The 19,415-nt window shown below is 41.9% G+C and overlaps 1 protein-coding gene across 2 annotated transcripts in view; it reads left to right on the top strand.

Moving 5' to 3' along the window:
- The window catches only part of col21a1 (collagen, type XXI, alpha 1), an 85,080-nt gene that overhangs the window by 25,690 nt on the left and 39,975 nt on the right, over window positions 1-19,415 (top strand). For both annotated transcript variants that reach the window (XM_079855945.1, XM_079855944.1), the window contains exons 13-16: window positions 314-367; window positions 858-911; window positions 996-1,049; window positions 2,541-2,594. In XM_079855945.1, coding sequence (XP_079712071.1) covers window positions 314-367; window positions 858-911; window positions 996-1,049; window positions 2,541-2,594 — 216 coding nt within the window. The remainder of the gene's footprint in view (window positions 1-313; window positions 368-857; window positions 912-995; window positions 1,050-2,540; window positions 2,595-19,415) is intronic.

Genomic DNA, 19,415 nt, shown 5'->3' with positions numbered 1-19,415 from the left:
CAATTCCATGGTTTAAATGATAAAACAGTTTAACTGTTTAAAATGAAGACAAAGTTTTGTGTATCCTGGCTGTCAAAGTAGAACATGTCTATAACTTGAGGTGATGTTCGCAGATGCCAAATAGTTTGTAGTGACATTCATATATTTTTATGCGTGATTTAGAATTGTCTAAATACTAGTTGAGGTCACTGTATGTACTGGTTTAACTGGTTTGAACTCAAATTTAAATAACGGTCACCCATATATATATTTTTTTAAATATATATTTACACTGAAAATAAATGTTTTACATTATGTTATGTTTTCTCACTAGGGATCTTTTGGTACTCAAGGCATACAAGGACCACCAGGCAAAGATGGGCAAGTGGTATGGTTACTTTCCTCTTCATTTTCTTAACTCCATACAGAGCATAGAGTTTCCCCTTTTTATTTCCAGCTCTCAAAGGAAGTTTTATTTATGCCTGTTGATATGAGAATTTGTTACGCTTGACATTCAGGATAAATTTGGTAAATACTTCTCTATGACCAGTAATGCTTTGTGGTCTTGTTCTAAGACTGTTTGTAGAAACACTGACTTTGGATTTTTACTATGCCTCAGCTCTTCATTGGACATTTTCTTAGCCGTCCTCATATCTATAATCCTTCTGAGATACTAGCTAATGAACAGCTGGGGCATTTCTTGCATCATCTTGGTTATTGAATAAGTTCCTATCTCTCTTAAGGAGATGCTGGTAAGGATAAATATAACAATATCTTTCACAAAACAAATCTGTTAATGACTTGAACAGCATTGCAACCTCATTCGTTTGTTGTGTTCCAATAACTTATTGCATTAACTGACATACTGTCCATCTTAGGGAGAAAAAGGGAGTAGAGGCCTTTCTGGTCCACTTGGATATCCAGGAGAGCCTGTATGTATATCACTCAATTTCTCTTAATTTTTGTAAGTGGTCAGTAATTATGCTTTAATGCCATTTGTGTGTGTGTTTATCAAGGGGGCACCTGGCAGGGATGGAAAAGACGGAATTCCGGGAGGAATTGGTCTAAAGGTCTGTACTGATCTAGTTCTTCTCACCGTAAAAAAAAAACCTGAACATATTTATTGGCTTCCTTGAACTGTGAACATGGACCATTGAGAATATTTGGCAAGCCCACTTCGAGGAGGATTCGCAAGATCCTAAAATGCCGTATTATTTGACAGAATTGCATGAAAAATTATGGTAGTACAGAATCTCCTTATGGAAAGCCATAAAAAGGTTTGCACCATTGTTTCCTCTTTCATGCTGATCTACAGTGTCTTTTTCCAGGCTTACAGATGGCTTATATTAAACCAAGCTGTTCGTCAACATCTTGGTGGTTGCCTATATGATAAATCCTGGATTATATGCTTAGTTTCAGATATTCTATAAACATGCACTACTCCATTAAAGTTTAGCTAGAGAAAAGTAATATACGCACCCTGGGCAGCTTATCAATGTCTTTACAAAATAATAGTAATCATTATGTTGACAAAATTGCCATGATTAGTACTCCTTGCTTACTAGGGCTGGGCAAAAAAATAGATTTTTCGATTAATCGTTTTTTAAAATGTGGTCGATTCATAATCAATTCTCAAAAGCCACAAATCGATTTTTTTTCCATATTTGTTTATCTATCACCCAAAAGCCAGTATTAGCACTGTTTATAGCCTTGTTACAGCTAATGCTGTGAGATTTTATGTGTGTTTTATCTTAAACTTAAAATAACCAGATCCTGTTTGATCAAGGCGTGCGAATCTTCTGACTTGTCAATTTTCAGCATCAATTTTTCATCTTATATCAAAACCCTGTCTATTCATTGTATGCATTTGAAGCTGGGTTATATACCCAAGTGTCCCTAAAATAAAAAGAGTTTAATATACAAGTTTGTGGCTCTTAATTTCTTTTTATTAATTAACCACTTGTAAACTTATGTTCACTGTTCTTTTTTTTATAAATATAGGATTTGTATTAAATCCTATTCATTGAGTCGAATCGGGAATCGAAATCGAATTTAGAATCGAAATCAAATCGAGAATCGAATCGAATTTAGAGCTTGCGAATCGAAATCGAATCGAATTGGAACATTTGAATCGATACCCAGCCCTATTGCTTACACACCTTCTTGTCTATCATACCCCTTGCTTTAAGAGACATTAATAATGCTTTGCAGTGCCTCATGTTCTCAAAGTCATGAGACGCCAAGATCTGCAAAACACACGGTTGCTTTCTTGATTTGATTCCCAGCAGATTCAGTGGCATGCCATTTTTTCCAGCATCTTGTTTATAATAAAAAAAGATGCATTTGAAGTGAAATGTAATGTTCTCCACATGAAAAATGTGCTCAGTTTTAGGACAATTATGTCTCCTGAATTCCTTTTCTCCCGTGTGTAGCCTATTGTCTGCATCACCAAATTGAAATACACAAATATTGACTACTTTCCAATAAATTTCAAACACTCCTATCCAATAATAGTGCAAAGTTGCACTATTATTCTGACTATGTGATCTTTGTCTCTTCAGGGAGATCCAGGACCGCCTGGAATTCCTGGAGTGGATGGAAGAGAGGGACATCCTGTGAGTATATCTTAAAACAGCTAAGATCATTGCCAGGTGTTGTAGTGGGTGGACCGCATTGAAGTGCAAGCTGTTAAATAATACCAGGCAGCATTTGAGCATAGCAACCCGTGAGAAATACACCCTTTTTACTGCATCTAATACAATTTCCCAGTTTGGCTCACTGAATTGACATGATTTGAAGTCTTATTGGTGGTTAAGTCTTTGCACCTGGACAGGACAGAAGAATATTTCTACAGTATGTAGCCTTAGAAAAAACCATGAGTGACTCAGCAATGCAGTTCATCAGACTAGCGCTGGCAGTTGAACTCTTCTTTAGAGAAATGGGCTCTAAGAGCCATAGTTTTGTGGCTCTACTGGGTATAATGAAAGTCTGCTAACTGGAGCCATCTAGCTGGTCTTGGGATAAACAGCAAGCAGACTAAATGCATACAGTGTCTAAATGCATGCATGTCTCTCATTTTAGATGATTTAGGTCATTCTCAGCATTTGCTTCAAGATCCAGATTTTACATTGAACATCAAGTGGTTAACCCAACATAGTACAAAAATCGAATAAATGGTACCAGATCATTATTCTGCGGACATTGCAAGCATTCAAATCCAGAAAACAAGCGATATCCAAAGTGAATTGCAGAGGATGGCTCCTTCCTCTAGGCCATTTTTACTAAAACACAAAAAATTATGTCTAATAATCAATGAGTAACTGCAGTACTCATCACAAAGTCTTTATACTTATTAAAGAAAATGTAGTCAAGTAGAGAGAAAAGTGTCTAATATCTTTGATACTCAGTAGGCTAAATGTACAAAGTAGCCAAAAAGATACTTAAAGGGGCACTTTACCGCTGGCAAAATGGGATTTCAATAAAACTTGGCTGCCTAGACAGTAGAAAGAGAATTTCACGAAAGCCTTTGAGCTGTCAAATGGGTGACGTGCAAAACACGTCATCCAGCGGACTTCTGCTGACAAATAAATGTGAATATCTTAGTCCAGGTAATGCAGAGAACGAGTAAACATTGTTCATTTACATATACTACTGACATTGTAACAATACAAATTGGGTTGAAAATTGACGAAGTTATGCTTTAAGTACAGTAACTAATTACATTTACTCAAATGCTACACCACTGCTAATAATAAGGCTAACACGGCAAAAATGATGTCCGCACAATTCGGCATGTTTCATTGCATTTCACAAATGAAACAATTGAAATGCCGCATACCACGTACATTAGTTTTACACCCCAAGCACAACTATATCTCGCAAAATTTTAAAGTTTGGAAAAGTCAGTTCTCCTTTGGCAGACATTACTTTTGGCCATGTACTGTACCTACAGTAATTAGTGAGATTCTATTCCAATTAATTCAGTTCAATTAACTGAGTTTCAGTTTAATTTTAGTACTTTACTGGCATTACAGAAACAGAAATATGTTGTCAAAGATTGAGCATTGCACAGGTAATTGGTAATTGATAATTGGTGCTTTACTAGTTTTGGGGAAAAAATCATGCACTATATATATACATTAACACTCAATGTTAGCCAAGTTCAGTTTTTACTTCTTGTACTATTCTTTTCCAAGGTCATTTTAAGTGACATGAGAATTTATATCCTCAAAGCAATGGAAGGTACTTTTTGCAACAAGTTTCCATGTTCTTTTACTGGTCCCTGCAGAGCAAACTCAGACCAAACATCTGCTTCCGCTTATCATGGAAAATGCCCATGGTGGCTTTGTTGGATATACTAAAATTGTAAAACATTGTTTATTTTGCTGTTCATTCATAAACCACCAACTGTTTATTACTGTTTATACTGAGGCTATTTAAATGAATACTACCTTTAGACCTTAAACAATGAATCATAAACATGCAATGGCCCCCAAAAAAATGATCAAAATTGGTAACACTTATTGTTGGTTCATGATATCTTATGCATTACCTAATTGAACCTTATTGGAAATTGTTAAAGGATAATTAAACATTTACTCACTTAAATTAGATGATTTTCATTGCATTCGATGACAAACTTTAGAACTTTAAAAGAAAAACAATAAGCAAACGACAACCCTTTACACACATTGGCAATAGAATCCCCATTGGCTTGTAATTTTTTGTGTACTTGCCAGACTTAGCCGGCAGTGGCTTCTGCTTAGTCATAAAAGCTTTAATTCCAAACTAATTCTGTCATTTTGAATATCTCATTGTGTATGTGTCAGAGCAAGAAGCAGAGAGTGTGCTGTTAGCTAAGTCGGATGCCTACACACAGTTTACACTGCGTGAGGCTATAACTTTTCTCTGAACTAACCAACCAAATGGTGTCAGTGTATGACTGTGTTCAAAATCGCCACCTATACCCTCATTCACTATCCCCTATACATTACTCAACTAATTTAGTTCACTCGAAGGAGTGAATGAAAACGAGTGAGTAAATTCGGACACTGAGTGCGCCGAAAGGTCTGTTGCTTTTGCATAGTTTGTACTTGCTGTTTAATAATCATTAGAATTTTAGTAAACCGGCAGCTCCAGGAGTAATGAAAAGATTATCTTGAACTCTTGTCATGGATAAACCTTAATGAAACTATTTAATAATCAATTAAAAAGGAGATATACCTGTATGATATTATGCTGTAGCCACATTGGACCAGCCGTTTGGAAAATGGATAGATGGATGATTCAGCTGCGGGCGCCATCTTATGGTCAGACGCGGGAATTCATTCGGTGCATGACTCATAATGCATTATGGGTATTCTTTAGCTGTTGAGCGCACATCGCTTGTACACTCATTATTGTGATGCATTATGGGATTGAATGAGTGCACTCAGGAACGTCCACTATGGTTTCGGACACCACTACAAATGGCTGTCCCCTCAAATACTGCCCTATCAAAATTGGTAACACTTATTGTTGGTTCATGATATCTTATGCATTACCTAATTGAAACTATTTAATTGAACGTCCACTATGGTTTCGGACACCACTACAAATGGCTGTCCCCTCAAATACTGCCCTATTTAAGGGTATAGGGGGCGATTTCGGACACAGCCCAAGTATGAATGCAGTTCCCCTCAAGTTCACACAGGTGCCCTAGCAGGGTAACGGGTAACGACAGGTGTAGTTCCTCACATTAACTTTGAACATGTTTCACTAACTTCTACCTAACAAAATGAGTCCAAATATTAAAACCTACTACTTTGATATATTTGAAAAACCTTTGAAAAGTGTTGTTGTCTTAGCTTTAAAATAAATGGCTCTTGTTGTTTCATGCATTTGTCAAAATATGTTTGGGGCCACGCCACTGTATATGTTAGCCTATATTACTGTGGATAATGTTCTATGCCCTGCTCAAGAAGGACCTGCCAATAACAATTTACAGCATAACATTTGCGGTACTGACGTCTAAACATTGTACTTGGCAATAGTTGCTTAAAACATTTATGCATTGATTCTTGTTTCACTTCAGTAAGACGATGTTCAGAAGGCACTGCCAAAATCCTGGCCGATGAAATCAAGACAGCTGTTTCTCAGTTTCTTACTGACCTACAGCACAAAGAAACAGCATATAAAGAAAGAAATGCAGATAATCAGAACATCGCTAGTTTTAAAAGTGTTGGGGTGGAGGGAGGCCTTTCAGAATATGCACATATACCAGGGGTCTTCAACGTTTTTCAGGGCAAGGAATCTTAGGCATCGTCTTAGAGAAACGGAGCAGGGACTTACGATACAAAATGTCAAACAGATCTACATAATGAAGCATATAGCTTTCGATATTAACCGAAACCAACCCTATTGTGATAGTTATAATATGTTAAGACAATCAGAACTATGCACATTGTTGTTGCACATGCATCATTGTCTGTATATTACTTTTCATTGTTAAAATTGAGATGTATGCATCATAACAAATACACATGTTGTGATAAAAATCACAATCCATTGTTCACCATTGATATAATCACAATTATGTAAATGGGTTTTAATTTGCATACATTTTAGCCTAATTTTACTCTCAGGTGGACAATTAGACATTTACTAGAACTTTAGTTTCAAATTGACTAAAAATTCACATTTAAATTTTACTGTCAAATGGACAATTAAGAATCAATCAAGGGTGCTTCTGAATTAGCAAGGGTACTCTTGTAAAGTGCAGATGTAATATGTAAGCAAGCAATGACTCCATCATAACAAGAGTAGCAATGTACAGTGAGACATTTAAGATTAGTTACAAGTCATTACTTTTACAAATTATTGGAAAATAATTTTTTTTAAAAATCTATGAATCTATTAGTCTGCATTTACATTGCTTACATTGCTTAATGCGCATCTATTTTGACATGCCATATTTTTGTCCTGTGCTATTTTTATCACTATGTCAATCATTGCCATTTCGAGAATGAAGTCTGCATTTATATGCAGATGACACTTCCAAAATTTTGCAGCATAAAATGGGCCATCAGTCCTCTTAGCAGCATGAAAAAAAATAAATAAATAAATTCAATGGATTATATACAGTATAGCCGCAAAGTGTGCTCCCTTTATAATCACTAAAAAGCTGTCACTCATCTCATTCATTGGAATCTCACCAACTTCCGTAATAATCGATGAATCTGTCTACACTGCACAATTAATCTCTTATTTATAGGGATGAAGTTATGTATAAGAACGAAAACTGTTTGTGATTTTGCTACAGCAAAATGGTTTTTTTTTAAAGTTTATTTAGTCTGAAGGATTATGTTTCTCAATGGAAATAACAGGAGGATGTTAGTTAGAAGTCTATTATTAAATGCTAGAGATTCACACTCACAGTGTGTATCAGTGCAATGCCAGTCCCAAAAAGTTACATTTTGACTGTGCTCTCTGCAGATGTTCATTCACTTTTTTTGTATTAAGCTGTTTTTGATTGTGGTATACAGCAAACATTTCAAGTCATAACTCTTTATTATTTAGTTGTGTATAAGAGCGGCTTTGTATGTTACTAATTATTTAGAATATGCGTAAGTCCACAAGCATTATGTTTGTATGAGAGCTGCTGGTACATAATCCTATATTTTTGAACGAAAACTGTTTTTGTTTTTTGTTTTTTTTAGTCTGAGGGATTATGTTTCTCATTGGAAATAACAGGAGGATGTTGGTTATATGCTGAAGTTTGTATTCATTTACTACAAGTATGCTGCTAGTACAGGCACACATTTATTTTCCTGTTGGTTCTTTGGAATGTTGGGACATATGCTGGCAAATGTAACCTTACAGTTGACTTGCCAAATCACTTCCATTTGTTTTATTAATAAAATGAATATAGGAAGTATTGGAAGTAAATTCTTTATGGGTCATCATAAATACTTTGTTTTAAAACTACCAAGTAGTCACACACACACACACAAAAAAGATGCATCGATAATTGTTACCCTCTGAATCGTAATCGAATCGAATCATGAGGTGCTTAGAGATTCCCACTCCCATTATCGATATCGACCAACATTTTCATATCGGCGCTTCCCTACTTATTTACATTGTGTCAAATGAGAGGTTAATGAGAGGATTCGCGAGTGTGCAGAAATCCAACTCAGTAAGCCAACTCAGCTCCTTGTTATTCTCCTTTCTGCAGACTTCAGTTCCAACCCTGCTCCAGCATTACTCAAATAACTGCCTTTTCCCTTTCAGTCGGTCACGTTCGATGTAGTCGACGTGTTGACTGATTGGGATCATGCTAGGGAGCCTGTCATTTTCGAGTATTCAAAAAACGAGCCACTGGACATTGCCGTGCGTGAATCGCATCACACGCCCCGCCCCGCAGTGCGGGTATAAATACGGAAGTGTTGCACATGGGTTGTTCGTGACTGGTTAGAGGGTGGAAAAGTGAGTGCTTCACTGTTTCAGTTCACTGTTCAGTGTTGCCACGGTCATTCCCGTGTGCTCCGGCACTGGTGATGGGTCCCATTTCCTGAAAGAGCAACACGGGTGCGTTTGCATCTTTTTCAAGCTGTCATTCCACCTGGGCGTTTCTGGATGCGATCGTTCCCTGTCCCCCCAAATGGACGGTCACAATAGTTGTATCACGTGTTTGTGGAAATATATAAACTCACCTAAAGGATTATTAGGAACACCTGTTCAATTTCTCATTAATGCAATTATCTAATCAACCAATCACATGGCAGTTGCTTCAATGCATTTAGGGGTGTGGTCCTGGTCAAGACAATCTCCTGAACTCCAAACTGAATGTCAGAATGGGAAAGAAAGGTGATTTAAGCAATTTTGAGCGTGGCATGGATGTTGGTGCCAGACGGGCCGGTCTGAGTATTTCACAATTTGCTCAGTTACTGGGATTTTCACGCACAACCATTTCTAGGGTTTACAAAGAATGGTGTGAAAAGGGAAAAACATCCAGTATGCGGCAGTCCTGTGGGCGAAAATGCCTTGTTGATGCTAGAGGTCAGAGGAGAATGGGCAGACTGATTCAAGCTGATAGAAGAGCAACTTTGACTGAAATAACCACTCGTTACAACCGAGGTATGCAGCAAAGCATTTGTGAAGCCACAACACGCACAACCTTGAGGTGGATGGGCTACAACAGCAGAAGACCCCACCGGGTACCACTCATCTCCACTACAAATAGGAAAAAGAGGCTACAATTTGCACGAGCTCACCAAAATTGGACAGTTGAAGACTGGAAAAATGTTGCCTGGTCTGATGAGTCTCGATTTCTGTTGACACATTTAGATGGTAGAGTCAGAATTTGGCGTAAACAGAAGGAGAACATGGATGCATCATGCCTTGTTACCACTGTGCAGGCTGGTGGTGGTGGTGTAATGGTGTGGGGGATGTTTTCTTGGTACACTTTAGGCTTCTTAGTGCCAATTGGGCATCGTTTAAATGCCACGGCCTACCTGAGCATTGTTTCTGACCATGTCCATCCCTTTATGACCACCATGTACCCATCCTCTGATGGCTACTTCCAGCAGGATAATGCACCATGTCACAAAGCTCGAATCATTTCAAATTGGTTTCTTGAACATGACAATGAGTTCACTGTACTAAAATGGCCCCCACAGTCACCAGATCTCAACCCAATAGAGCATCTTTGGGATGTGGTGGAACGGGAGCTTCGTGCCCTGGATGTGCATCCCACAAATCTCCATCAACTGCAAGATGCTATCCTATCAATATGGGCCAACATTTCTAAAGAATGCTTTCAGCACCTTGTTGAATCAATGCCACGTAGAATTAAGGCAGTTCTGAAGGCGAAAGGGGGTCAAACACAGTATTAGTATGGTGTTCCTAATAATCCTTTAGGTGAGTGTATATATACTATATATATATATATATATATATATATATATATATACAGATTTACAGCACGTTGAAGCAGCTTTTGTGGATAGTTCATGTTCTCATTGCGAGAATATGACTTTCATGGTGTTGAGATCGAGACTCGCCATCATGCGTGAAGTGGGAGTCCCCATTACCACGCCCGCTATGGCGCTGTGTGGGATGGGTCATCAGAGGATCATAGTTGATCAAACCCTGTGGGCCCCTCACTCCTCTATCACATCGCAGCTGGTGGAGCCCCCCGTTTAGCGTGCTGGTCCCTCTGTAATGGACCGACCAGCTGTTTTATTCGGGGCTCCTCCAGGGGACAGGATGTCAGTTGCAGCATCAGAGGGTGAGCTGACCTCTGGAAATGATGACTCGGCTGTGTTATCTCCCTCTGGGAGAGTAACATTGCCCGAGCCAGATCCAGAAGCGTCAGCTATGCTGAAATGGGCCACGGAGGTTATCGGGCTCGAGTGGTATCCTCCACCGTATCCCGAACAGTCTCGGTTGGTTGATTGGTTTCTCGGGACGGACCGTGCTGGTTCTCAGCTCACCACCCCAGTGCCTTTCTTTCCCGAAGTGCATGGAGAGCTTACCAGGTCGTGGACGGCACCTTTCTCTGCACGAGGGTAGCCCAGACCGTGCGCTCATAGGTGAGCTCCGCACCGCATCCGACCTCGCCCTCCGGGGCAGGAGTGGCGTGGCGTGCATGATCAGTCTGGCGATGTCCACCCTAGTGGTCCAGGAGCGCCATCGTTAGCTCAGCCTGGGTGATATGGCGGATGCGGACAAGGTTCGGTTCCTGGTCTCCCCAATTTCCCAGGTTGGGCTGATCGGCGACGCGGTGGAGAGCTGCGCCCAACAGTTCTCTGCTGCCAAAGCACAGACGGAGGACTTCCGGTACATACTGCCCCGGCGGTTCGCTGCTGCCTCCACCCCGCTGGTGGCAGTTCCTCCACCTGCTCGTCGCCGAGGGCGTCCCCCTGCCGCCGCTCCTCCTGGGCCTCCACAGCAGCCTTCAGCCAGGCCTCAGCGTGGAGCCAGCCACAGTAGGGGCGCCCAGCCACTCTAGGTGCTGCCAAGCCAGGTGGCAAGCGACAGCGAAAGCGTTCCTGAGTGGGCCACTCAGGGATGGAGGAGGATGCTCTTGGAGTTGGTCCGATCCACTCCTTCCCCCTGGCCGGGTGGAGGCTTTGTTGTGTGTGAGTGACTGTTCTGCTGCTGGCGCTCAAAAACAGCGAAGCCGGCGGTACCCACACTTCAAAGAAAGAGCAGTTTCCTCTTTTCCTGGGTTCAAAGAGGGCCAGACTGGCGGTGTGCGACCCTGTAAAGCCTCGCACTCCTCAGCTACCTCTTGTATCACCAGCTGGCAGTTGGGTGCGGTTCGAGGACCCAGTCACGCCTTCTCATGCACTCTCTGCCGCCATGAACAGACAGGTAAGAGTTTTTACCTAGAAGTCTGTGGTATCCGTGGTTCCCCTGCATTGCTCAGTTGTAGCACTACACGGTGCTCCTGGCTGATCCCGTACCAACAGACTCGGCTTCATTAGCTGGCACTGAATGTGTTCGAGGACCCGGTCATGCCTTCTCACACACTCTCTGCCGCTACAAAAACTAGAGACTGGTGTTAATCACTCAGACCCTGCTTCAGGCTGTCTTCGGGCCTTCCGAGCTGGGTCCCTGTTCTCTAGCCCGCTGCCTCACTTCTTGTATCATCAGACTCGGCTAAAGAATATTCAGTTCGTCCGGCACCCGCCCATGTGCAGCACTATTTGTTACACATATGTATTCCGAATTGTGTCTGCCGTGTGTGCGGTCGTCGCTTCCTACTGGCGAAGGTTGCGAATGAGCCGTTCCTCGAGCCGATATGGAGATAGGCTTCCAAGTGAGGCCTGTTCTTCATTGTACTCAAACTATAACTGTGAAACTGTGTGCTTGATTCAGGCCCTTTTTCAAGCCTTTTTCAAGTTACAACAGCATGGGACCTGAAGGACGCGTACTTAAGATATCCACTCCTCTGCAAACATGGGCCATCCTGTGTCTTGCGTTGAGGGGTCGAAGTCTCAGTACAAGTCCCTCCCTTCGAGTGCTACATAGCCAGTTCGGTCTTCAAGGAGTAACTTGTCCACGGACTGAGGAGCTTTTTTCCAGTTCGGAGGTGGACTTGGCTTACACGTTTCTCAACTGGAACGTGTCCAATCGGTGCTTAAAAGTGAGAAAGGGTCCCACTGAATAACCTTCAGAGGCTCCTGGGGCATATGGTATATGCAGCCGCATATAACCGGTTTCCTCCATATGATGACCGCTTCAGCACTGACTTCATGACTTAGTCCCTAGGTGGCTGTGGCTGAGCTGCACGCTCCATGTGTTAACAACACCTGGTATGCTGCCAAACTCTCAGCAGTGTTCAGACCTTTCGTTTCTCCGGGCTAATCGCTCCTAGAACAAGTGTCTACTAAACACTAGCTCAGGGGCCACGTATAATGGGCATGCAGTAAGGAGGGCTTGGGCATACCTCACACTGCATTGGCATTTAATTGCCTCGAATTGAAAACAGCAGTTTCCTTGCTTGATGCCGCTGCTCAGCAAAATGCACCGCCCAGTACAGTGACCGTTGCTCATACGCTTCCCTCGCATGTCACAACTCACCCGCCACCTCCTCCAATGGAGTCAGAAGCTTCTGAGGTGGCTTCTTTCAGTTTAAATACCGGCCTGCTCAATCGTGCCGCCCATATGGCCTCACGACAGCCTGTTGCTGAAGAGAGTGGAGACTCCATCCTCAGGCGGTCCAGCTGTCCGGGATATCTTCAGGGCCGCACAGTTACATCTGTTGCCGCTCTGATCTTGTATCCCTTGCCAGTTGTTTACTCCCTTAAACACGGAGACACCGGCTTACAAGTGATGCCGGGGCCTTCGCAGAATGCGTTAATTCCCCAGTGAGCCCTCTTGCACATCACAAGTCAGGTAAGAAGGAGCAGGTTCTTTTAGTTTCCCCGTAATGGCCCAACTAGGACCCCGTTGCGGTGGTTCAGCTATCTACCTCTAAAAGAACGTAGATACTATATCTTCTGCAAGAGCTATCTCCAGTGCTACTGCACTCTGAGACCTCCCCTGAGCACTGCAGGCAGTTGAGTTAAAAATTCTGTTTTTAAGAAACAGTTCTCCTGTTTGCTTGCTCTATCAAGAAGGTAGGGGACCTGCACACATTTTCGGTCAACGAATCGTGCCTGGTTTCGGGCCAGCTAACTCTTACTAATATGAGACCCCAGCCTGGATATGTGCCCAAGGTTCCTACCTCTCCCTTAAAATGGGACCAGGTGGTGAGCCTGCAAGCGCTGCCCCGGAGGAGGTGGACCCAGCCCGGACTTTTCTCTGTTCCTCCCGCCTTGCGGTTATTCAGGACAGAATGCAAAGTCACAGGACCTCTCCAGCTCTCGTCTGTTTCGGAAACCAGCAGAAGGGAAGGCGGTTTCCATGCAGAGGTTGGCCCACTAAAAGATTAGTGTTGCCATCATCTTGGTGAGTTTCCCAAGGTGCACCGTGCCCACCTGGGTAGTGAGCTCCTCCAAAAAGAGAGTGTAGCTCCTTCCTGGGCGTTGACACGAGTGCCTCGCTGACATAATTACAGCTGTGGGCTGGGCGACACCAGCACATTTGTTAGGAAAATAGCCTATGTGTCGAGCCGGTTGCTTTCCGTGGGCTCCCTTCACACAAAGCCAGCTTCACCGTAGCCCGGTTTGTAGTGTCAGCATGCTGCGCCATTCCCCTCCTATGGACTGGATAAGTGCGCCTTTTTGCTCCAGTTGAGTTCCCTCTTCCGAATCCTGTTGAGTTCCTCCTCACCCCTTCGGTGTTGGACGTGGCGGAGCGTCCGATGGTAGACCTATCACTTGTATGCTTGGTAACTTGTGTTAGGTGGGGTCCATATGTTGTGATCCCTACGGCGATCCCATATGTGTATTCTTCCATGGGTTGACTGACTCCCTGCGGCGAGCCCGTGTCTTCCATTGGCAGAGCCTGCTCTGCTGTCACTGACTGGTTGCATCTCCCCCCTGTTATCGGCTGGAGCCACCTCAGTGACATTCTGTATGTTGTATTGCCCGCTAAGTTCGCTCAGTCCATATGTGTATTCTCCACATGTTACCTCCTTCGGGCAGGATGTGGCTTCCGCAGTGTATGCCTTCCAACGAAAGGTACGCTTTCCCAGTGGTCCTGTGGAACAGCAGTGACTTTCCTGGCCTAAGCCTTGTCCTATATCTGCCTCAATATGCGGGAGGATCAGGAGGCTTTTGTCTAGGCACTGGAAGGTCATTAGCACTAGCAGCACTAGTGGCGTTTTAGTAGGGATCCCAATCACTCGACACGTCGACTAAGTCGTACGTAACCGACTAAAAGGGAACGTCTCAGTTACGCATGTATCCAGGGCCTGAAGTTAACTTTTTTGACCACCAGCCACTGTGGCAGGTGGATTTAAAAATCCACCCGCCACAGTGACTTTTTACCAGCCAGTTTTTTTTTTTTTTTTTTTTTGCCTCATAAAAGGTGAAAAAAAAAAGGAACTGCACAAACATTTGTACTTTAACTTGTAAGAATACACATTTAAGTGCTGTCAAGTTATTGACGAGATCCATACAAGTAATAATAACTCTTAGAATACAGATATAGACCGAGTGCAGCTCGTAGGCTATGTAAACAAATCACACGCGGCTGTGTTGATCGCTGGGCAGCTGTTACAGCGTTCAGGAACCGTTATGGTGCGTTCACACCGGAGGCGAATAGCGCGTCAGGCGCGAATTTAGACGCATATTCGCGTTTGGTGCGTATGGCTGACTTCGTTTAAATGTCAAATAACAACAGTTAAAAAAAAAAAAAAAAAAAAAACGCAAAGACCCAGCCGCTTTAGTTACTGTTGCTATGTCCGACAAGCTACACCGAGCTCACGCCAAACCATGATCTCACGCAATGAAAAACACATCGCGCAGCAGAGACACTGACAACACGCTGACAGACAAGACAGTCCTGGTTACTTTTGATTTTAAACAAAGTATCAACGTTAAAATTTGGTCATTTTTAAAGAAATTTAGACAATACCGTTTTGTGGCTCTGTAATGTGTCTTGACAGATCGCTGTGGTGCCTCGGTTAGTTAAAGCTGCTTGTGAACCGATCATCTCTTCCTTCTAGTTAATTTATAGCATAAAATAAACATGAATGAAAGAAGGAATGAAGTTTTAACTGCGGAAAGATGTCAGTAGGTCTACTCAGTACACTCCGTTTTTTCAAGTTCAAATCATCCAACGTTGAACTCTCCTGACTGCTTTGTCGGACAAAAAAAAATTCGGCGGATTATGATTGGCCAGATCGCCGTCAATCAAACTCCCCGCGAAGGGTCGATTCTCATTGGCTACCTGCCAATGTGGCAGGTAGATTGACAGTGTTACCCGCCAATTGCAGAATTCACCCGCATTTGGCGTGTGGTCGGGTGTTAATTTCAGGCCCTGCATGTATCCCTTGTTCCCGGAAGGAGGGAACGGAGATGTAGTCCCACAGCTACTATTGCTGTACCACCGCTGACCGGGTTCCGCTCGGCTCCTCAGCAAAAAACAACTGGTGCGTGCATCCACTTCCGTATTTATACCCGCACTGCAGGGCGGGGCGTGTGAAGCAATTCACACACGCCATGTCCATTGGCTCGCTTTTACAATATTCGAAGATGACAGGCTCCCTAGCATGATCCCAATCAGTCGACACGTCGACTACGTCTCTCTTCCCTCCTTCAGGGAATGAGGGTTACATACGTAACCGAGACGTTAATTTCAAGTAATACCTTGATTTGCTGGTTCAGGTGTGTTTGATTTGCTGTTGAATCAGCGGCCAATGAGCTTGCTGCTCAAACATTCAAATACTTGCCATTGTTTGCTGTTACTGCTTGCAGCGCGCTTTCAGAGCGCATCTGGAATCAACATCTAAGATTAGTAAAAATGGTATTTTATTACACATCTCTGTACATATTGTTTGGTCCGGTTATTAATTCCTAAATGGAGCAATCTTTACAAGTTTTAAACTAGCTTCATGTTAGAAATGTTTTAAACTAGCGTCATGTCAACAGTGCACAAGCAAATCACTGAAGCATATTGTATAAGCAGCAGTGTTTATTGTACATGTTTATGCAGCAGTGGTCTATTACATGTCACTGCTGTTTTATATTAGTGGTGGGTAGATCGAGTAGCGATTAATCGGAATTGATTTTCGATTTCGATTTTTTCTTCCAACGATTATGAAATCAAGATAATCGACGCCAAACTATTATTGTGCCGCTGCTGCATTCTGTCCCACACACCTTCCTTTCATTCACAGTGGTGCACTTTCATTCCTCCCTAAAAGCCCAAACCAAATCAGGGTTTTTCCTGCATTGATTTTTTTTTGGGTGGTGGCCATTTCAAAGCCTTAACGTTATTTGATCGGTGAGTAATAGATGACTGCTGCTCATGTTAACCTAAAGAACGAGCAGAGAGAGAGCCCCGGCCACGCGCGCGCACTCTCACCGTCTTCAAACTGTATCGCTCTCTCTTCCTCGAGCAAATTAATCAAAATCAATTGAGAATTGACACAATGGTAAAAGATGGAAGCAACCAAAGTTTCCCTTGGAGCATTCTGAGATTTTTTCCTGAATTACCGCTGGGTGTGAATTGTGCTAAAAAAAACGTGAGGGAATGACATTTGTTATCAGCTGGTTACGGTAGGCTATTGATAACTGTTGCTGAGCGAATGATAATGGAATTAGCTAATGTTAACAGATAGTTTTGTTAACAAGTAGTAGATGATACACTTACCTGAACAACCAAGGATCCATCCAATCTGTGCCCACACAGCCTCTTTTTGGTGTAGAGTTTTGTGCTCATGTCATAACTCCTTGTGCTACGACACTAGTACAATAAATCCATCTACCTGTACATTCACCATTTTTTCTTGTTGTTATGGAAACGACAGGTCTCGCTAAGACGCGGTGGCGTTTAAAAAAAGCACTCAGGACTTTTTTCATAGGATTATAATGTAAAAAAAAACAAAAAAAAACATGACAGCTTCAAAAAAGATGCCAAGTGTGAACACACCCTAAATTTGTATTTTTGTTTGTAATTTAGTTTTTTTTTGTTCTTATTGTATTGGTGACTGTTTACTTATTTTTTGTAATTGTGAAATTTCACTGACATTTAAAATTACTCATATCATGAAATAAGACTTTGATCATATCACCCACCTGATTTCGTGTTAAATAATCGTGATTTCAACATTGACCAAAATATTCGTGATTATGATTTTTGCCATAATCCAGTAGTCCTATTCCCATTGACTCCTCATGAATAATAAGTTGACAGATCATTGCCCCCGGTGATGAACCATTGAAATTTCAGTGTTTCGAAACCGTTATGAAGCCTCATAGTCCGGTGGTGTAGTGAAAATACCGTTATCATTTACTGAAATCACGTGACCCTGGCAATTATATACACGCTCCGAACCATTGATTCAGAACAAAAGATTAGTAAAGGTTTCGAAGCTTCATGAGTGAAATTGAAAATTGAAATTGCCATCACTATTTCATATACTGTTAGCTTGGGTATAAAAACAGTTAAAGTGATGAGCATTACACTTTAAATAGCGTTCACCATATTTAGCGGTATAACGCCATGACGCATTCATTTATTTTGAAGAGCATGTTTTCATTAGCGATGCTAAATGTGTGTGTGGTTGAATCAAATGCTCGTTGTGTTTGAGTCACGCTAAAAGAACAATCAATACAGTTAAAATAGCATCATGTTTATAGTCTGGCGAGTATTTACTATGCATAACCTGAGTATAACCATAACTACATAATAGTTGTGTGTATGCAGCAAGCAAATGTTCTATCGTTTGTATCTCTGTGAACATGCTGTCTAAGTTAAGCTATTGATGAATAGGTTAAAGTAAAACAAGCACTTGCATTAAAAAAAAAAAAAAATCATGACATTTTATTCAAGGGTAATGTTCATTAGCTATGCTTAACATGATTATGCAGCATCAGAGCACACTCTTGTCATTCATTATCGCTTCTGATGGCTTTTCATATATCAAATAAGAGTATAGGGTTATGTAATTATTATCAAATGGCTTAATTAATGATAATTGCTCAGGTGGTTGCTGGGTTCCTATATCTATCAGCTTGCAACATTTTATATTGCTGCTCAAGAGAACAAATAAAGAGCACATGGCATGCATTTCTAGTGCTAAGCCAGTCAGCAAAGGTAGCCAAGGCACACAGTCATAAGTCATTAGTGCTAAGCCGGTCGGCAAGGTAGCCAAGGCGCACATAGCCTTAGGTCACTAGTGCTAAGCCGGTCGGCAAGGTAGCCAAGGCGCACATACTGTAGCATTAAGTCACTAGTGCTAAGCCGGTCGGCAAGGTAGCCAAGGCACACATAGCCTTAGGTCATTAGTACTAAGCCGATCTGCAAGGTAGCTAAGTCGCACGTAGCCTTAAGGCTGAATCCCAATTCTCTGTCTTACCCCTTCCCCTTAGATTTGCACATTCACGTGAGAGTATCCCTATTCTCACTTTGATCTAGGGGTAGGGCTAAGGGGAAGGGGTAGATACCCCTTAAAACCAAGATTTTTCGTGAGCTTACTTGAAACCAAGGGGTACCCAGAATGCACTGCGCAACCGGCAACAATGGCGGGCATACCATCAAGAGAGTCCCATAAATGTAAGTATTTTCGGCTTAAATGATTGATTGAAAAATTATGACAGTCTTGTTTTGTGCTCTACACAGTCATGTAGTCATATATATTTGCAACCATGTTGTTAATTGAAATGTTTTTAAACGTTTTTAAAAATCGCTAGTCTGCTACCCTAGGCTATGCTAACGATACATTGCTGGTTTTCACAATCAGTCCCGCATTTCTCTGACTAGCCTTGAATGGACTCCATGCATGTCTACAGTTTTAACTAAACTCCATAAGCAGTGAATTTTCTTTTCCCCGGACATGTCCGGACAGGATTTCGAGAGCGCCCAAAATGTCCGGGATTCGGCTGATTCTGAGATTTTTTCCTGAATTACCGCTGGGTGTGAATTGTGCTAAAAAAAACGTGAGGGAATGACATTTGTTATCAGCTGGTTACGGTAGGCTATTGATAACTGTTGCTGATGCATTCAGCTTCAAACGGATCCCGACTGATACGAAAACACAGGAATTTAAGCAATGCTAAAACACACATAAACGGATCACTTGTTTAGCATTCATGTACGTTAAACACTTCATTCAGATTCACCGATTTGAATGAATTCAGTCCAATTGAAACAACACCTTGTGCATGTAAACATAATGAATAGCAACGGCAGAAAGCAAAAGCCAAATCCTGGACATTTTGGGTGATCCCGAAATCCAGGCGACATGTCCGGGAAAAAGAGGACGTTGCATGTTTTTTTGGCTGTTATGTTTACTTTATTGGGCAATAAAGACAGATTTTTGTTAACAAAGAAAG

Source organism: Squalius cephalus, assembly GCF_949319135.1.
Source record: "Squalius cephalus genome assembly, chromosome: 21".
NCBI lineage: Eukaryota > Metazoa > Chordata > Actinopteri > Cypriniformes > Leuciscidae > Squalius > Squalius cephalus.
Note: the sequence above shows the minus strand (reverse complement) of the source record. Positions and strands in the feature narration are given on the sequence as shown.